This window comes from Ranitomeya variabilis, chromosome 7 (genome assembly GCF_051348905.1).
Source record: "Ranitomeya variabilis isolate aRanVar5 chromosome 7, aRanVar5.hap1, whole genome shotgun sequence".
Lineage (NCBI taxonomy): Eukaryota > Metazoa > Chordata > Amphibia > Anura > Dendrobatidae > Ranitomeya > Ranitomeya variabilis.
Window position 1 is genome coordinate 79265443 of NC_135238.1, and position 20185 is coordinate 79285627.

The following is a 20185-nucleotide window of genomic DNA, read 5'->3' on the forward strand; positions in this document are numbered from 1 at the left end:
CAGGAGTGAATTAGCTACCTCCCTGGCTGGCGCAGATTTCGGTAGCCGGAAGACAGTGGCCATGCTGAACTCCAAGTGGCATGGCTGAAACCAGGTAAAAAAGACTGCAAACCTGTGTTCTCGTTCTTCACGGCACTTCTCACCATCTTCACCTATACACCGGGAGCCCTGGGGACATACTTCACCTGTGGGAAGTTATACCATCTAGCTGCCATACCATCACCCCAGAGGACCCCTTTAAGCAGCGTCGGTCCCTACTGACCGAATACCACAGGTGCGTCATGAACATAACCTTTAATCAATATCCATTTTACATGGCAGCCCAGGGCCACGGACCGGGTCGCCGCCATGACATGTGCCCTTAAGTACTGGACCCGGTACCGAGTACCCCACAGCCCTGGCGGGCGACTCATCAGTATAAACAAATTCCAAAATATATTTAATTAGCAAATCACAATAGTTTTGTCTATAGAATTAAAATGACTGTCACCTTGTTAGGCTACTTTTACACTAGCGTCGTTTGCAATACGTTGCAATGCGTCGTTCAGGAGAAAAAAATGCATCCTGCAAAGTTGTCTGCAGGATGCGTTTTTTCCCCATAGACTAACATGTGACGGGTTTCTTCTCCGGTATCACACAATCAACAGAGCAAGAGAATAGTCAACAATTCCAAGACCTTTATTTAGGCAAAACACGAAAGGTCCATATATACGATCCATCACACAAAGGATTAAATATTCCAGAACACGAATACAGTTCAGTTACCGAATAAAAGTCCAACAATCCAGCACAGAGGATGACAGTCCATATTCCCTTCTTTCTCTCTCTGACGTGCTGTCTTCACATCATGGGTTCCACACAGGATCTGATCTCCCCCAGCTCCTGTCCTCTCCTTATCTCCAGGAGTATTCAGACAGGATGGGGTGGTTTTCAGGCCTCCCACACCTGACAAAGGTGCCTGGTGGATTAAGGCACTACAGGGGGTCATTGTTTCAACAAGCTAGTTCAATATGTCATTAGCATATTAGCAAACAGGTTTATTCACTGACTCTGTGGAGAGATAACAATACAGGAATGTGGGGGCTGATATCAGATGGCAAATAACAGCCATTTATCAATTGGCAAATAACTCATACTACAAGAGAACAATCAGTAAAATATAAATATACACAAAAATGATACCCACATAACATATCACACCATCACAACCTCTCCCCCTCATAATAAGTGAGCACGCCATTAGGTCTACACAGACCTCTGGCCTGCTCACTTTAGTCCACTTTGCTCAACTGTTTATAGTTCCTTGTACAGTGGAAGGGGTTGCAATAATCATGAGCACTTGTCCATAAATTCCCGGGTCCTGGCTTTATGGTCATACCAGGCTTTTTGACTGAACTGGGCCGTTCGCTGATGTTCATTAGCCAAGGTAGATAGCTGGGCGAGACAGTCTCTGAACTCTAGAACTTAGGGAATGATGGGCGTTACGGTATCTGCGATATCTCCCTCCGATTGTTCTTTCAGAGTGAGAGGCCCACAGACCTTCTGCTCCCACAAAATGACTTTGCAACTCCCCAATGTCATTTCCAAGGAGGATATCTGCAGGAAGTCCTCCCATAACTCCAATCCAACACAGTTTTTCTCCAAAACCAAAATCCAAACGTACCAAAGCTCTCTGTATATATTTGCGGACACCCCCCGCCAGGACAATGGGAATTCCCGGGCCCTGGGGAATTGCCTCGGGTCGAACCGCATGGGGGTCAGCGATAGTCAGGAATGCCCCCGTGTCTCTAAATCCCGACACTTTGTATCCATCAATTAAGACATCCTGCAGGTGGCAATGCCGTTGCTGTGTATTTCTGATGGACAAAGGCCGGAGTCCATACACTCCAGGAGGGGTATCTATGGTGCCGTGGTCAGTGGTCCACTCTGGTGGGGGTGGTGGTAGCTCTTCCTCAGGCGGGATGGAGTGCACAAGATGTACTGGACGAGGTGGGGCTCCCGCTCAATCCTTGAAGGACAGCCAGACTGCAAATGTCCAGGTTGCCCACACCCGTAACATCTCCTCTCTGTGATACCCCCAGGTTGTGGTCGGAACTGTTGGGGCCCAGGATTGTGAGCTGTGATTGTCATCGGCCTGCGGCTGGGTGGAGGGGCAGATATAATCGGAGGGGTTCGGGGCGCGGTCAAAGGCCGTGGTTCATTGTCCAGAAGCCTCCTCCATTGCGGTCGGATAGTGAGGGCTTCATCGGCAAGGGCTGCAGCTCTATCCACGGTGCACGGTGTGCGCTCCCGGACCCATTCCCATACCTCTGCGGGGCACTTAGCAAGAAATTGTTCTACAAGGAACGCCTGTATAACATCTTCCACAGTAAAGGCATTTTCTCTTTCTGCTTCCAGCCATCTCCGACATGCCTGGGACATCTTATGTGCATACATCCTAAACGATCCCCCCGTAGTGCATGGGAGGTCTCGGAACTTGGCCCTATATGAGTCTGGGGTGATAGCATGGTAATCCAGGATAGTCTGCTTTACTATGTTATAATCCCGATTCCGCTGTGAGTCGGTTCGGTAAGCCTCTGCAGGCTACCGTTCAGGAGTCCCACTAACAAACGCATCTAGCCAGAGTGGGGCACCTCCATCACAGCACACTGCTGCTCAAAGTCCTTGAAGAACCCCTCCACATCTCCGGAAGCCTCATCAAATGGCTTAAACTCTTTTCGGGTGATCCGTACAGGCTCCCGGATCGTTGGGTTTACATTCCACATTGCGTTACTCCCTCTTTCAAGCTCGATTGCTTCTTGTCTCCGCTGTGCCCAGCGGGCAGCCTCCTCCTTGTACTCCTGAGAGATGCCTGGGCCCAGAACTGCCATCTCTTCTTCGTACCACACTACCCACTGGCTTTTTGGGGTGGGGGTCCTCATCTCCAGTGCTCCTCCTTCAGACATATAGGAGTAGGTGGTCTGGCTAGCACCCACCAGTAGATCGATTAAGGCCTCTTTAGTCAGTCCCTGGTAGTTCAGGCCCAGGTCTCTGGCTCTCTCCTGTAAACTGGATACAGTCCAATTTCTGTACTCACTCTGTGTGTGGTTCTCCATTAGGTTACGCTCTGTTGATCCCGCTGCTTGCCACCAGTTGTCACGGGTTCCTTCTCCGGTATCACACAATCAACAGAGCAAGAGAATAGTGAACAATTCCTAGACCTTTATTTAGGCAAAACACGAAAGGTCCATATATACGATCCATCACACAAAGGATTAAATATTCCAGAACACGAATACAGTTCAGTTACCGAATAAAAGTCCAACAATCCAGCACAGAGAATGACAGTCCATATTCCCTTCTTTCTCTCTCTGACGTGCTGTCTTCACATCATGGGTTCCACACAGGATCTGATCTCCCCCAGCTCCTGTCCTCTCCTTATCTCCAGGAGTATTCAGACAGGATGGGGTGGTTTTCAGGCCTCCCACACCTGACTACAGGGGGTCATTGTTTCAACAAGCTAGTTCAATATGTCATTAGCATATTAGCAAACAGGTTTATTCACTGACCCTGTGGAAAGATAACAATACAGGAATATGGGGGCTGATATCAGATGGCAAATAACAGCTATTCATCAATTGGCAAATAACTCATACTACAAGAGAACAATCAGTAAAATATAAATATACACAAAAATGATACCCACATAACATATCACACCAACACAAACATTACCGACGTATTGCCACACGTCGCAACCGTTGTGCGACGGTTGCGTCGTGTTTTGGCGGACCGCCGCCACAAAAAAAGTTACATGTAACATTTTTTTGTGCGTCGAGTCCGCCACTTTCGACCGCGCATGCGCGGCCGAAACTCCGCCACCTCCTACCCGGACCTTGCAATGGGGCAGCGGAAGCGTCGTAAGACTGCTTCCGCTGCCCACGTCGAGCATTTATTTCACAGCATACGTCGGTACGTCGGCCCGACGCACTGTGACGGGCCCGTACCGACACTAGTGTGAAAGCAGCTTTACACTTGAGAGAAACCTGTCCTAGAAAGTCAGGACAGACGGCTGTGAGCATGTGCAGTAGGAAGCTCCGCTGCCGGGACATGGAGATACTGATATTGCTATTCTGATAGGCACACAGAGGTGTGAGCTGCCTTTTCTTACCTCAACTCCTCTGGTATCTTCACTAGTATTAGTGGAGCGCATATGAGGATGGCGGCCCTTCATGCTGCACACGCTCACAGGTGTCTGTATCAACATTCTAGGACAGGTTTCTCTCAGTGAAACAAGGTGATGGCCATTGTAATGCTAATTAAATGTATTTAGGAATTTATTTATACTGACATGTTCTTTAGTTATTTTCCTCCACAACCCTTTTGAATTCTACAGTAAGTTATTTGCTGAACTCACCATTAAAAGCTGCTGTCCCTCTTTTAGAAGAGCCTTTTCTGAGCCTGATCCTGGCTTTACTGAGCTGATGAAAATACCTCTTTCATTACCACCAATTATTGAGATTTCCATCATGAGATTATCTCCATCTAGTGTTGTGTAGTTCACCTGGTGATTTGTGGACCTGTTTCGTCCTGTTGAAGTTACAGATGGTCGAAAGGGTCTGCAACACCAGAAACATTTCCAGACTTTAGATAAAAGGTAAAGTAGTGGGAACTGAAAAAAAGCCCTGTACATATGTATAGATTCTGACATTACCTTTCCAGAGAAAATTTTCTAAAAATTGAATTAACTTGTTCAAGGTCATAGATGTCCAGACTTTCTGACTGATGTGAAGATGATGATGAATGAATAGATGGAGGTCCACAGGAGAAGAGATCATGAATTTCATCTGAGCAAGTACATAAAAACACAACAATTAACAAGCAAAAACTGGAAAAAAAGTTGTTAACATAAACATGCACACATACATACACAGTCCTCAACATAAATGAATACACCCCCTTTTGAAAATATGATTTTAATCAATATCTCACTGACCATTTTTTAACCCATGACACGAAAGTAAGGTTAGTAACATAACTTGCATTACAAAATCTGGTTTAACCCCTTAATGACCGCCAATACGTCTTTTAACTGACCTGAGGTATTTGAGAATAGCCTCCCCATACAGGTGACAATCCAGCAGCTGTCCGCTGTGCACTATAGCTGACAACTTGCTGCATTAGCCACGATCAGTGTTTGCACCGTCCAAATCTGTTTAACCCCTTAGATCAGGTGTCCCCAACCTGTAGCTCGGGAGCCACATGTGGCTCGCGGTCCCATGAATTGTGGCTCGCGGCTGTCTGTCAGCTTGGTGCATTAGCTCCAGTTTTAGCAAACAGGTATGAAGAGCACATCTCAAAATGGTGAATTTTATGAGCAGCCCTGTACAGAAGAGCAGATTTGGATGCACATATACTGGTCTTGGGGGTTTGAGATTATTAAAGTATGGTACGCTGGAGACAAGATGACAACACCTGTCAGAGGAGGTGTTTGAAGCTGGATGTGACAGTGTCTTTGGAGTTCTTTACAGGAGAATACTGAATTGGGGGTATTGTAGGAACCCCTAGATCTTTGTATACTGCTTTGGGGTGATTGATTTTTGTGGAAAAGCTTTGGTTACCATTATACCTATAATGGGGCTTTGTTTGCACCTATTGTGAGGGGGGAAGGAGCTGAATGTGGTTCTCGACCCTCTCTCAAGGCTGGATGTGGCTCGCGACCCTCTCTCAGAGCTGAATGTGGCTCTCAAGGTCAGAAACGTTGGGGACCTCTGCCTTAGATGCTGCTGCCAATAGTGACTACTTCATTATAAATGGTTAACAGAGTGTGGGGGCTTCCTCTTTATCCCAATCGGTGCCCTCAGATCATGATTTTGTGGTCCTGATGTTTGCCATGGCAATTCACGACCAAATAGTGGCCTTAGGGTATGTTTCCACGTTCAGGAAACGCTGCTTGTTTGACGCTGCGCAGCGCTGCAGCGTCAAACAAGCAGCGTCCAGATGTTCCTGCATAGTGGAGGGGATTTGATGAAATCCTGTCTCCACTATGCGTGGAAACCCGCACGCGGCGGCCCTGCGACTACGGACATGCTGCGCGTCTTTTCAGATCGCAGCATGTCCGTACACCTTGCGGGGACGCAGCGTCCCCGCAAGGCATATCACAGGGCCCTATGGGAGAGAGCGATCATCCCGGATGTGAAGAGTTAACACATCCGGCATGATCGCGTCCCATTAAGGGGGCGGGGCTTAGCGCCGAGCGGCTTCGCCGCTGCGGCGATACCGCCGCCCATCCGTACCGTGGAGACATACCCTTAGAGTCTGACAGCTGTAGTAATCTGTTCAGAAGTTAGCGGCATTTAGGTGGTAAAAATACACTTTTTCATTTCTGTCATACCACTTTGCTTTAATTCCTGTAAAGCATCTGAAGGGTTAATAAACTACCTGACAGCAGTTTTCAATTCGTCAGGGGGTGCCGTTTTTAAAATGATATCATGTTTGGGGGTTTCCCAGTATATGAGACCCCTAAAGTCACTTCAAACATGGATAAGTCCCGAAAATAAAAATACATTGTAAATTTCCTTGAAAAAATGAAAAATTGCTGCTACATTTTTAAACCTTCTAAAATGCTAACAAAATAAAAGAACATTTTACAAATGGTGCTGATGTAAAGGTGACATGGGGGAAATGTTATTTATTAATGGTTTGCTGTGGTATGACTATCTGGATTAAAGGGATAATCATTCAAAGTTTGAAAATTGCAAATTTTTTAACATTTTTCTCAAATTTTTTATATTTTTTATAAATAAACACAAAACATATTGACCTAAATTTACCATTATTATAAACTATAATGTGTCATGAAAAAACAATCTCAAAATCACTGGGATTTGTTGAAGCGTTGCAGAGTTATTACCACATAAAGTGACACTGGTCAGATTTCAAAAATTTGGCTCCGTCACTAAGGGGTTAATGAAGTTAGTTGATACTAAATGAATACACACCACATTAAAAACTACAACATCTATAGTATAAGTTTGATTTTTAAGGACAACACCAAGTCTTCTAGGCATGGAAGTTGGCAACACATTGCAACATCTATCTTTTTCATTCTTCAAGCAAATCTCTTTTAACCCCTTAACCCCCAAGGGTGGTTTGCATGTTAATGACCAGGCCAATTTTTACAATTCTGACCAGAGTCCCTTTATGAGGTTATAACTCTGAACACTTCAATAGATTCTGATGATTCAGACATTGCTTTCTCGTGACATATTGGGCTTCATGATAATGGTAAAAATGTCTTTGATATTACCTGCGTTTATTTGTGAAAAAAACGGAAATTTGGCGAAAATTTTGAAAATTTCACAATTCTCCAACTTTGAATTTTTATGAAAGAAGAAATATAAACCAGCTCACCCGTGATGCATAAACCAATCCTCGGGAGCACGGACCCGCTGTGTTCAGGCGTATAAAGTCCAAAAAGAAAAGAATGTCCAGCTTCACCGAATCCGTAAAAAAGAGTTTTCTTTATTCACATACTATTGAGCATAGAGGATACAGACTTCAGCACAAGCCATATGGGTAAGAATCTCAACGCGTTTCTGGAGACTAAGCTCCCTTAATCATGGTTTCAGGGATTAAGGGAGCTTAGTCTCCAGAAACGCGTTGAGATTCTTACCCATATGGCTTGTGCTGAGGTCTGTATCCTCTATGCTCAATAGTATGTGAATAAAGAAAACTCTTTTTTATGGATTCGGTGAAGCTGGACATTCTTTTCTTTTTGAATTTTTATGCCCTTAAATTACAGAGATATGTCACACAAAATACTTAATAAGTAACATTTTCCACATGTCTACTTTACATCAGCACAATTTTGGAACCAACATTTTTTTGGGGAGTTATAAGGGTTAAAAGTTGACCAGCAATTTCTCATTTTTACAACACCATTTTTTTAGGGACTACATCACATTTGAATTAACTTTGACGGGTCTATATGATAGAAAATACCCAAGTGTGACACCATTTTAAAAACTGCACCCCTCAAGGTGCTCAAAACCACATTCAAGAAGTTTATTAACCCTTCAGGTGTTTCACAGCAATTTTTGGAATGTTTAAAAAAATATGGACATTTAACTTTTTTTCACAAAAAAATTTACTTCAGCTCCAATTTGTTTTATTTTACCAAGGGTAACAGGAGAAATTGGACCCCAAAAGTTGTTGTACAATTTCTCCTGAGTACGCTGATACCCCATATGTGGGGGTAAACCACTGTTTGGGTGCTTGGCAGAGCTCGGAAGGGAAGGAGCACCGTTTGACTTTTCAATACAAAATTGACTGGAATTGAGATGGGACGCCATGTCGCGTTTGGAGAGCCCTGATGTGCCTAAACATTGAAACCCCCCACAAGTGACACCATTTTGGAAAGTAGACACCCTAAGGAACTTATCTAGATGTGTGGTGAGCACTTTGACCCACCAAGTGCTTCACAGAAGTTTATAATGTAGAGCCATAAAAGTAAAAAAAATCACAGTTTTTCACAAAAATGATATTTTTGCCCCCAATTTTCTATTTTTCCAAGGGTAACAGAAGAAATTGGACCCCAAAAGTTGTTGTGAAATTTGTCCCGAGTACGCCGATATCCCATATTTGGAGGTAAACCACTGTTTGGGTGCATGGCAGAGCTCGGAAGGGAAAGAGCGCCGTTTGACTTTTCAATGCAAAATTCACTGAAATTGAGATAGGACGCCATGTCGCGTTTTGAGAGCCCCTGATGTGCCTAAACCATAGAAACCCCCCACAAGTGACCCCATACTGGAAACTAGACCCCTAAGGAACTTATCTAGATGTGTTGTGGGAACTTTGAATCCCCAAGTGTTTCACTATTGTTTATAACGCAGAGCCGTGAAAATAAAAATTCTTTTTTTTCCACAAAAATTATTTTTTAGCCGTCAGTTTTGTATTTTCCCAAGGGTAAGAGGAGAAATTGAACCCCAAATGTTGTTGTCCAATTTGTTTTGAGTACACTGATACCCCATATGCGGGGGGAAACCACTCTAACCACACCCCTAATCCCAACACACCCCTAACCCTAATCCCAACCCTAACCACACCCCTAACCCCAACACATCCCTAATCCCAACACACCCCTAACCCTAATCCCAACTCTAACCATACCCCTAACTCCAACACACCCCTAGTCCTAATCCCAACCATAACCCTAACCATACCCCTAACCCTGACACACCCCTAACCCTAGTCCCAACCCTAATCCCAACCGTAAATGTAATCCAAACCCTAACTTTAGCCCCAACCCAAACCCTAATTCTAGCCTCAACCCTAACTTTAGCCCCAACCCTAACTTTAGCCCCAATCCTAACCCTAACTTTAGACCCAATTCTAACCCTAACTTTAGCCCCAGCCCTGATCTTAACTTTAGCCCCAACTCTAACCCTAACTTTAGCCCCAATCCTAACCCTAACTTTAGCTCCAACCCTAACCCTAACTTTAGCCCCAACTCTAACCCTAACTTTAGCCCCAGCCCTGATCTTAACTTTAGCCCCAACTCTAACCCTAACTTTAGCCCTAACCCTAACGTTAGCCCCAACCCTAACTGTAGCCCTAACCCTAACTTTAGCCCCAACCCTAACCCTAACTTTAGCCCCAATCCTAACCCTAACTTTAGCCCCAACCCTAACTTTAGCCCCCACCCAAACTGTAGCCCTAACCCTAACCCTAATGGGAAAATGGAAGTAAATACATTTTTTTAATTTTTGTATTTTTCCCTAACTAAGGGAGTGATGAAGGGGGGTTTGATTTACTATTTATAGCGGGTTTTTTTTAGTGGACTTTTATGATTGGCAGGTGTCACACACTAAAAGACGCTTTTATTGCAAAAAATATTTTTTGCATCTCCACATTTTGAGAGCTATAATTTTTCCATATTTTGGTCCACAGAGTCATGTGAGGCCTTGTTTTTTGCGGGACGAGTTGACGTTTTTATTAGTACCATTTTCGGGCACGTGACATTTTTTGATCGCTTTTTATTCCGATTTTTGTGAGGCAGAATGACCAAAAACCAGCAATTCATGAATTTCTTTGGGGGGGGGCATTTATACCGTTCAGCGTTTGGTAAAATTGATAAAGCAGTTTTCCCCCCGTGAACGCGGCTGATTGCCTGTGACGTACTATCCCGTCCATGGGAATTAAGTCCCAGGTCACCTTGACAGGATAGTACGTAATATGGGATTAAGGGGTTAAAGCTTGGATGCTGGATGGAGAGTGATGGACAACTTATTTGTACAGAATTCCTTATAGGTGTTCTATTGGGTTCAGATCAGGAAACACATTTGACCACTGTATCACTGTCACCCTATTTTTCTAAAATTCAAAGGTGGCTTTAGATGCATGTCTAGATGCAAGGAGCCTGATCACTTCTTCTTCTGTGACTGGTTCAAAGTCAGAGAGTGGGCTAGATACAGTGGGGTAGGGAGGACAGTGCATGGTATGAGGGGATTGGGAGAAAATTTCCTGTCAGATATGGTCAATTTTTTCTTTGAAATAATTGGCCAGATTGTCAGCGTGGAGATCCGTGATTTGGACCCACACTCTTGGGTTGAGTAGGGAATGAAAAGTGTCAAAGAGACGTTTAGGATTATTGAACAGTGAGGCGAAGAGGGTGTTGAAATTGGTTTGTTTGGAGTGGTGAAGGGCAGAGTTGTATGTTTGAAGCATAAACTTATAATTGATGAGATCTTCAGGCAGATTGGATTTTCTCCACAGACGTTCGGCGCACCTGGAGCACCGCTGTAGAAGATACAGTATGTTTGCAGCGTGTGCCAGGGTTGTCGCCATCTGTGCCATGTTGTTCTATGTACAGGAGGTGCAGCTTCATCCAGGGCACTTTGCAGTGTTTCATTATAATGTTTCAGTGCAGAGTCAGGGCATGAGAGGGAGGAGATAGGGGCCAATGATGACTGCAAATTCTTCATAAGTTTCTGTGTGTTAATGGCCCGTATATTTCTATAATTGTGGAAAGTGGGGGTGTCCTGATAGGGACGAAAGTTCTTTACAGAAAATGAAAGAAGGTTGTGGTCAGAGAGTGGGAAAGAGGAGTTGATAAAATCATGCACTGAGCAAAGCCAGGAGAAGACCAGGTCAAGGGAGTTCCGTCTTCATGCGTAGGAGAGTTCGTAAGCTGTGAAAGGGGCCGAAGGAGGAGGTTAGAGATAAAAGGTGAGTGGCAGATGGGGAAAGGGGAAAAGCAATGGGGATGTTAAAGTCTCCCATGATGAGGGTGGGGATGTCATAGGAGAGAAAATGTGGAAGCCAGATGTCAAAGTGATCCAGGAACTGATAGGAGGGACCCGGAGAATGATACATAATTTCCACTCGCATGTAGAAGGCAGGTATGGACTGGGGCTGAAATTCAGCCCTGGCATTTGAAATCACACAGGCCCATGCTGCTCTGTCCCCAAGCACCATATTACTAATATTACCCTATATTACCCTGGGTGGAGGAACGCAAGATTTACTACAAGACCAATATTTATAATGATACCTGTGACCTGCTGGGGTTTGAGACAGAGTCAGTGACTTTGTGCTCGTCACAACTCTTAACAGTATGGGTGTCTTGAGGACACCGATTCTGTTAACAACATAGCAGACAAGGCAGCCCATGACCAGACAGGTCTTCTGGCATTTGCCAGAATTGCCAGATGGCTAGTCCAGCCCTGGGAGAAGGGGATGTAGAGTCTGACAGCATGTACCTCAAAAGAAGGGAAAATTTACTGGGTACACTAGTACATGGTGCATATGTCAAAACTCACCATCAAGTTCTATGCTGTCATCGTCTTCATCAGCAGGGCTGTAATAGTATTAAAAATATATAAATTAGTTAACCTTTGTAGGTTTATGACTGAGATAGGTTCTCACTGTCTGATGGCATGATTGGTCTTCTGACCTGTACGCAGGTACATCTTCTTTGCTTCTTCTTACAATGGAGTCATTTCCAGGGGGTTCTGGTGTTGTAGACATGATGCTATAATTACGGTTTTTCAATGGGTGCTGCAAGAAATGATACATTTACGACTTAGACTCAGTATTCTATGGTAAAACAGCTAAAGTAGAGAATTTTGTGATTTCTATTTTTAGTAAGACAAGCTATAAATTCCTGGTGGCAGAGCAGTTTCAACTTCTGAATATAAAGGAGTTCTATTAGGTGGTGATTGGGGACTAGTTTTTTCATACGATTATACATGTCCCCAAAACATTTATTTAGTAATAACTCTGACATGAGACAAAGTGAGCTCTAAGTAAGTGGTTTTCTGTTTAGTCCTATAAAGTTAGGCTTAAAATATTGTATTATTGCAACTGTACTTATATTTAAAATGCTCACTGGTTACCAATTTTGCCTAAAAGCAATAGTTTGAACAAATACAAGAAAGTTAGTAATATATAGTATCAAAAAATATACTTAATTTTCAATTTATGATCTCCTGCCATCTGACCACTAAACTCATCATTTAATGTTAAAAATGGCAAAAATCTAAAATGCCAACTCAATCAGAAGTCAGATTACAGCTGCCTATGAAAGTGAGAAGTAACGTGAAAGAGAGGAGCACAGAAATATCCACACCCATTCTGCCACTTTCTTCTGAACATGTGCTGCATAGAGACAGAAGGCCAAGAATCCTTGTCTCTGTGTGCTGTGTATAGAACACATCATAACATCTCGTCTTCACGAACTAGCTCAGAGACAACTGAAAATTTGAAATAGAGTAAGTAGGTAAAACTAGTGAAAAATGCAGGATACAATGTATTTAATGGCCAGAAATACTCCTCTTCCTAATCGATGCACACATAATAACTTATTTTGAAATGTTACCTGAAAATAAAAGTAAGCTTTAAAGGCATTTTTCTGATATTCAGGTTACATTTCAGGACCCTTTTACTTTTTAATTTCGCAATATATATGCACGCTTTGCTTGTGTTTTTCTTAGGTGGAGGAGATAAGGGTCTGACAGTGGGTTATAAAGAGGATCTGTCACCAGGTTAAAAAAAAAAGGGCCAGGTCTTGTTCTCATTTTATTTTCGGTGATCGCCTTAGTATTTCCTATTTTGATTTATGGAAATCCACCATAAAAAGGTCCATATCTTTGGAACTGTATGTTTTGCTATTTTTTCCAGGAGGGCGTGTCTTTCGGGAACTCTGCATTATTACCCTCTGAGCCACACCCTCTTGGTAAAGACTACAAAAATTAGAACTAAATAAAAAGACTCATATCTCTAGAACTGTAGGGCTGATTTAAAATAACTGAATACTCCCAGGAGCAGAGGGAATAAAATAGGAGAAAAACTGGTCAATTTTGACCTAATGACAGGCTCTCTTTAAGGCCTGCTGTTGTCAGTGGAGTAATCAAGGTCACATATTTTAAAGCAAAATTACTAATATTCAAAACACAATAACTAAGGGAGACAGATACTAATACTCTGTTTCCCTTCCTAACAGTGGAGGTTGGCACCTTAGGGGGTATTTGTAAAGGCGCCCCCGCTCATTGTAGGCTATCCCTATCTGGGATAAATAATAAAGCTAGTGTGGAATAGTCAGTGATTTCCACACTTAGCAAGCCCCCACCAACCCAAATGAGCTGGTAGGGAGATAATATGGATAACTCTACATATAATATATTGCTCATTTTGATTGCCTATTGCTTGTTGTTTGTTTTTTTTCGGGCATGCGCAGTTGCGCTGCCCTTTGAACTTACAGCGTAGGTGCCGGGGATGCTACTGAAGGAGGAGGCGGCACCCGGCACGCAGAGGCCATGACTGACGGCTGTGAGGCATCTGGATTCGGGGGGGAAAGACCTGCCTCCCTGGCGATTTCACGGTATGAGCAACAAATTGCAAAAATTATTATTTCAGCAGTGCCATGGACCCGAACTTAAAGAGCCACCTTGTCAGAATGCAGCATTAGTGCTGCACAAGGTGGCTCTTTTAGTTAAACGCCTGGGGGGGTGACAGGTTCCCTTTAAATTCCTGTTATCACTTTCCTGTACTTGGGGGACTGTAACTCCCAGCATGGCTTCACAACTAAAGAACAAAGAATTTAGCAACTGATGAACAAATAATTTGAAAATTGCTTCACCTTGTGGTAAAAACACATAAGACTGCTTTGAAATTTTTGAAAAAAATGTGGTGGCTGGGAATGTGTGAAGTAGAGACATGTAATATTTGAATGCATTTGAAGAAAGGGCATTCAAAATCAATGTTATTGGTGGGCACATGGCACCTCACCCTGTCCCTGATAACCAATTATGACATGGCCTCAGGGCCGGCGTTAGTGACAGGCAGACCAGGCAGCTGCCTAGGGCCCCAGCTCCCCCAGGAGCCCCCAGCCAGTCGCCTGCCACCAGCGCTGACTCCTCCCCGCCAGCGATGACTCTCCCCCTGCCAGCGCCGACGCATTGAACTATACCGGCGTCAGATGCCGGTACAGTTCAAAGCAATGATGGAGGAGAGAGCATCAGCTGACGCTCCCTCTCCCATCATTCCTCTCTGCTTCTGACACTGCAGGTGCGCGATGACGCCACTTCATCACATACCTGCTGTGTGCCGGGCAGACTGCAGCCGCTGAAATCGGAGCCAAGCCGGGAGTAGCGCGGGGCACGAGGAGAGGTGAGGATTGTGGTTTTTTTTAAATATATCAGTGAGTACTGGACTATGGGGCCATTCTCGGGGGGTGTTGTCTGTATTATATTCTGTTGGGGGATACATTATATTCTATGGGGAGGTGTGTTGTATTATATTCTATGGGGGGCTGTGTTATATTCTATGAGGGAGGATTGCATCATACTCTTTGATGGGCTACATTATATTCTATGGGGAGGAGGGCTGTATTATATTCTCTGGGGGGCAACATTATATTCTATGGGGGCTGTATTACATTCTATGAGGGAGGATTGCATAATACTCTTTGATGGGGCTACAATATATTCTATGGGGAGGTGGGTTGTATTATATCTATGGGGGCTACATTATATTCTATGTATTACATTTATTCTATGTATTAAATTTATATTCTATGAGGGATGATTGCATCATGAGGGGGCAACATTGTATACTATGGGGGGCTGCATTATAATCTATGGGGGCTAGATTATATTGTATTGGTGGCTGCATTATACTCTATGAGGGGGCTACTGTTGTGAATTCTGTTCTCGAACTCCCTCCGGTGGTTATGAATGGTACTTCGGTGAGTTCTGTCCATGGACTCCCTCTGGTGGCTGTGAGTGGAGCTGCTGGCTCTGAGGTTCCTTCCTCAGCTGACTTTATTTAGTTCTAGGCTGCTGCTCTATTTAACTCCACCTAGATCGTTACTTGATGCCAGCTGTCAATGTCCTAGTACTGGTTCAGCTTGCTCTTGGATCTTTCAGATGACCTGTCTACTCCAGCAAAAGCTAAGTCCCTGCTAGCTTATTTGTTTACCACTGTTTTTCTGTCCAGCTTGCTATCATGATTCTGCCTGGTTAGCTGGAAGCTCTGGGATGCAGAGTGGCACCTCCACGCCGTGAGTCGGTGTGGGGTCTCTTTTGCACACTCTGCGTGGTTTTTTGGTAGTTTTTTATGCTGACCGCAAAGATACCTTTCCTATTCTCAAGTCTGTTTAGTTAAGTCTGGCCTCCTTTGCTGAAACCTATTTCATTCCTGTGTTTGTGACTTCCATCTTAACTCACAGTCAATACGTGTGGGCGGCTGCCTATTTCTTTGGGGAATTTCTCTGAGGCAAGTTAGGCCTTATTTTCTATCTTTAGGGTTGTTAGCCCTTAGGCTGTGAAGAGGCGTCTAGGCAGAGTCAGGTACGCTCCACGGCTATTTCTAGTTGTTGTGATAGGTTTAGGGGTTGCGGTCAGCAAAGCTCCCACTTCCCAGAGCTTGTCCTGTATTACTAGTTTGCTCATCAGGTCATTCCTAGTGCTCCTAACTACCAGGTCACCATAACAGTACAGCTGGCCCGTAAAGTGTTAGATGTAGATATGAACATTCAAGGTCTGTCCTCTTGTGTGGATCAACTCACTGCAAGGGTACAAGGCATTCAAGATTATGTAGTTCAGAACCCGATGTTAGAACCCAGAATTCCAATTCCTGATTTGTTTTCTGGGGATAGATCTAAGTTCCTGAATTTCAAAAATAATTGTAGACTGTTTTTTGCTTTGAAACCCCGCTCCTCTGGTGACCCCATTCAGCAAGTAAAAATCATTATTTCTTTGCTACGTGGCGACCCTCAAGACTGGGCATTTTCCCTTGTGCCAGGAGATCCTGCATTGCGTAATGTAGATGCGTTTTTTCTGGCGCTTGGGTTGCTTTATGATGAACCAGATTCAGTGGATCAGGCAGACAAAATCTTGCTGGCTTTGTGTCAGGGTCAGGATGAAGCGGAGGTATATTGTCAGAAGTTTAGAAAGTGGTCTGTGCTTACTCAGTGGAATGAGTGTGCCCTGGTGGCAGTTTTCAGAAAGGGTCTTTCTGAAGCCCTTAAGGATGTTATGGTGGGATTCCCCACGCCTGCTGGTCTGAATGAGTCTATGTCCTTGGCCATTCAGATCGATCGACGCTTACGTGAGCGCAAAACTGTGCACCATTTGGCGGTATCTTCTGAGCAGAGGCCTGAGCCTATGCAATGTGACAGGACCTTGACCAGAGCTGAACGGCAAGAATACAGACGTCAGAATGGGCTGTGTTTTTACTGTGGTGACTCCACTCATGCTATCTCTGATTGTCCTAAACGCACTAAGCGGTTCGCTAGGTCTGCCACCATTGGTACGGTACAGCCAAAATTTCTTTTGTCCGTTACTCTGATCTGCTCTTTGTCGTCCTATTCTGTTATGGCATTTGTGGATTCAGGCGCTGCCCTGAATTTGATGGACTTGGAGTTTGCCAGGCGCTGTGGTTTTTTCTTGGAGCCTTTACAGTATCCTATTCCATTGAGAGGAATTGATGCTACGCCTTTGGCCAAGAATAAGCCTCAGTACTGGACTCAATTGACCATGTGCATGGCTCCTGCACATCTGGAGGATATTCGCTTTTTGGTGTTGCATAATCTGCATGATGTGGTCGTTTTGGGTTTGCCATGGCTACAGGTCCATAATCCAGTATTGGATTGGAAATCAATGTCTGTATCCAGTTGGGGTTGTCAAGGGGTACATGGGGATGTCCCATTGTTGTCAATTTCGTCTTCCCATCCTTCTGAAGTCCCTGAGTTCTTGTCAGATTACCGGGATGTATTTGATGAGCCCAAATCCAGTGCCCTACCTCCTCATAGGGATTGCGATTGTGCTATTAATTTGATTCCTGGTAGTAAGTTTCCGAAGGGCCGACTATTCAATTTATCTGTGCCAGAACACGCCGCTATGCGGAGTTATGTAAAGGAGTCCTTGGAGAAAGGGCATATTCGCCCGTCGTCGTCACCGTTGGGAACAGGGTTCTTTTTTGTGGCCAAGAAGGATGGTTTTCTGAGACCTTGTATAGATTACTGCCTTCTCAATAAAATCACCGTCAAATTTCAGTACCCCTTGCCGTTACTGTCTGATTTGTTTGCTCGGATTAAGGGGGCTAGCTGGTTCACCAAGATAGATCTTCGAGGGGCATATAATCTTGTGCGTATTAAACAGGGCGACAAATGGAAAACAGCATTTAATACGCCCGAGGGCCATTTTGAGTACCTGGTGATGCCATTCGGGCTTTCTAATGCTCCATCTGTGTTTCAGTCCTTTATGCATGACATCTCCCGAAAGTACCTGGATAGATTCATGATTGTATATTTGGATGATATTTTGTTTTTTTCGGACGATTGGGAGTCTCGTGTGAAGCAGGTCAGAATGGTGTTCCAGGTCCTTCGTGCTAATTCCTTGTTTGTGAAGGGGTCTAAATGTCTCTTTGGAGTTCAGAAGGTTTCATTTTTGGGCTTCATTTTTTCCCCTTCTACTATCGAGATGGACCCTGTTAAAGTTCAGGCCATTTATGATTGGACTCAGCCTACTTCTGTGAAGAGCCTTCAGAAATTCCTGGGCTTTGCTAATTTTTACCGTCGCTTCATCGCTAATTTTTCTAGTGTTGTTAAACCATTGACTGATTTAACCAAGAAAGGTGCGGATGTGGTCAATTGGTCCTCTGCGGCCGTTGAGGCTTTTCAGGAGTTGAAGCGTCAGTTTTCTTCTGCCCCTGTGTTGTGTCAGCCAAATGTTTCGCTCCCGTTTCAGGTCGAGGTGGATGTGTCATGATTCTCAATGGCGAGAGAACATAGCCCAGCATATATGAGAACTAGCTCTTGGAAGATGGAAACTATACTGACCATGAACTAAACCTGCCGCACAACTAGAAGTGGCCGGGTAGCATGCCTACGTTTTTTTATCCCTAGATGCCCAGCGCCAGCCGGAGAACTACCTAATCCTAGCAGAGGAAAAGATAGTCCTGGCTCACCTCTAGAGAAATTTTCCCAAAAGGCAGACAGAGGCCCCCACATATATTGGCGGTGATTTTAGATGAAATGACAAACGTAGTATGAAAATAGGTTTAGCAAAAATCGAGGTCCGCTTACTAGATAGCAAGAAGACAGAAAGGGCACTTTCATGGTCAGCAGAAAACCCTATCAAAACACCATCCAGAAATTACTTTAAGACTCTAGCATTAACTCATAACACCAGAGTGGCAATTTCCGCTCACAAGAGCTTTCCAGACACAGTAACGAAACAGCAGCTGTGAACAGGAACAAAATGCAAAAACACACAAGGACAAAAGTCCAACTTAGCTGGGAGTTGTCTAGTAGCAGGAACATGCACAGAAAGGCTTCTGATTACATTGTTGACCGGCATGAAACTGACAGAGGAGCAAGGTTATATAGCGACTCCCACATCCTGATAGGAGCAGGTGAACAGAGGGGATGATGCACACAAGTACAATTCCACAAGTGGCCACCGGGGGAGCCCAGAATCCAATTTCACAACAGTACCCCCCCCCTCAAGGAGGGGGCACCGAACCCTCACCAGAACCACCAGGGCGATCAGGATGAGCCCTATGAAAGGCACGGACAAGATCGGAGGCATGAACATCAGAGGCAGTGACCCAAGAATTATCCTCCTGACCGTATCCCTTCCATTTGACCAGATACTGGAGTTTCCGTCTGGAAACACGAGAGTCCAAAATCTTTTCCACAACGTACTCCAACTCACCCTCAACCAACACCGGAGCAGGAGGCTCAACGGAAGGCACAGCCGGTACCTCATACCTGCGCAACAATGACCGATGAAAAACATTATGAATCGAAAAGGATGCAGGGAGGTCCAAACGGAAGGACACAGGGTTAAGAATCTCCAATATCTTGTACGGGCCGATGAACCGAGGCTTAAACTTAGGAGAAGAAACCCTCATAGGGACAAAACGAGAAGACAACCACACCAAGTCCCCAACACAAAGCCGAGGACCAACACGACGACGGCGGTTGGCAAAAAGCTGAGTCTTCTCCTGGGACAACTTCAAATTGTCCACCACCTGCCCCCAAATCTGATGCAACCTCTCCACCACAGCATCCACTCCAGGACAATCCGAAGATTCCACTTGACCGGAGGAAAATCGAGGATGAAACCCCGAATTACAGAAAAACGGGGACACCAAGGTGGCAGAGCTGGCCCGATTATTGAGGGCGAACTCCGCCAAAGGCAAAAAAGCAACCCAATCATCCTGATCCGCAGACACAAAACACCTCAAATATGTCTCCAAGGTCTGATTAGTCCGCTCGGTCTGGCCATTAGTCTGAGGATGGAAAGCAGACGAAAAAGACAAATCTATGCCCATCCTAGCACAGAATGCCCGCCAAAATCTAGACACGAATTGGGTCCCTCTGTCAGAAACGATATTCTCCGGAATACCATGCAAACGAACAACATTTTGAAAAAACAGAGGAACCAACTCGGAAGAAGAAGGCAACTTAGGCAAGGGAACCAGATGGACCATCTTAGAGAAACGGTCACACACCACTCAGATGACAGACATCTTATGAGAAACAGGCAGATCCGAAATAAAATCCATCGAGATGTGCGTCCAAGGCCTCTTCGGGATAGGCAAGGGTAACAACAATCCACTAGCCCGAGAACAACAAGGCTTGGCCCGAGCACAAACGTCACAAGACTGCACAAAGCCTCGCACATCTCGTGACAGG

At 44.6% G+C, this 20185-nt stretch overlaps 1 protein-coding gene across 4 annotated transcripts in view; it reads right to left on the reverse strand.

Moving 5' to 3' along the window:
* Nucleotides 1-20185, reverse strand: part of CARD11 (caspase recruitment domain family member 11) — a 213319-nt gene that overhangs the window by 37698 nt on the left and 155436 nt on the right. For all 4 annotated transcript variants that reach the window (XM_077275336.1, XM_077275337.1, XM_077275335.1 and 1 more), the window contains 4 exons: nt 11936-12039; nt 11802-11839; nt 4694-4826; nt 4397-4598 (listed from right to left, as the gene is read on the reverse strand). In XM_077275336.1, the coding sequence (XP_077131451.1) occupies nt 4397-4598; nt 4694-4826; nt 11802-11839; nt 11936-12039 (477 nt within the window). The remainder of the gene's footprint in view (nt 1-4396; nt 4599-4693; nt 4827-11801; nt 11840-11935; nt 12040-20185) is intronic.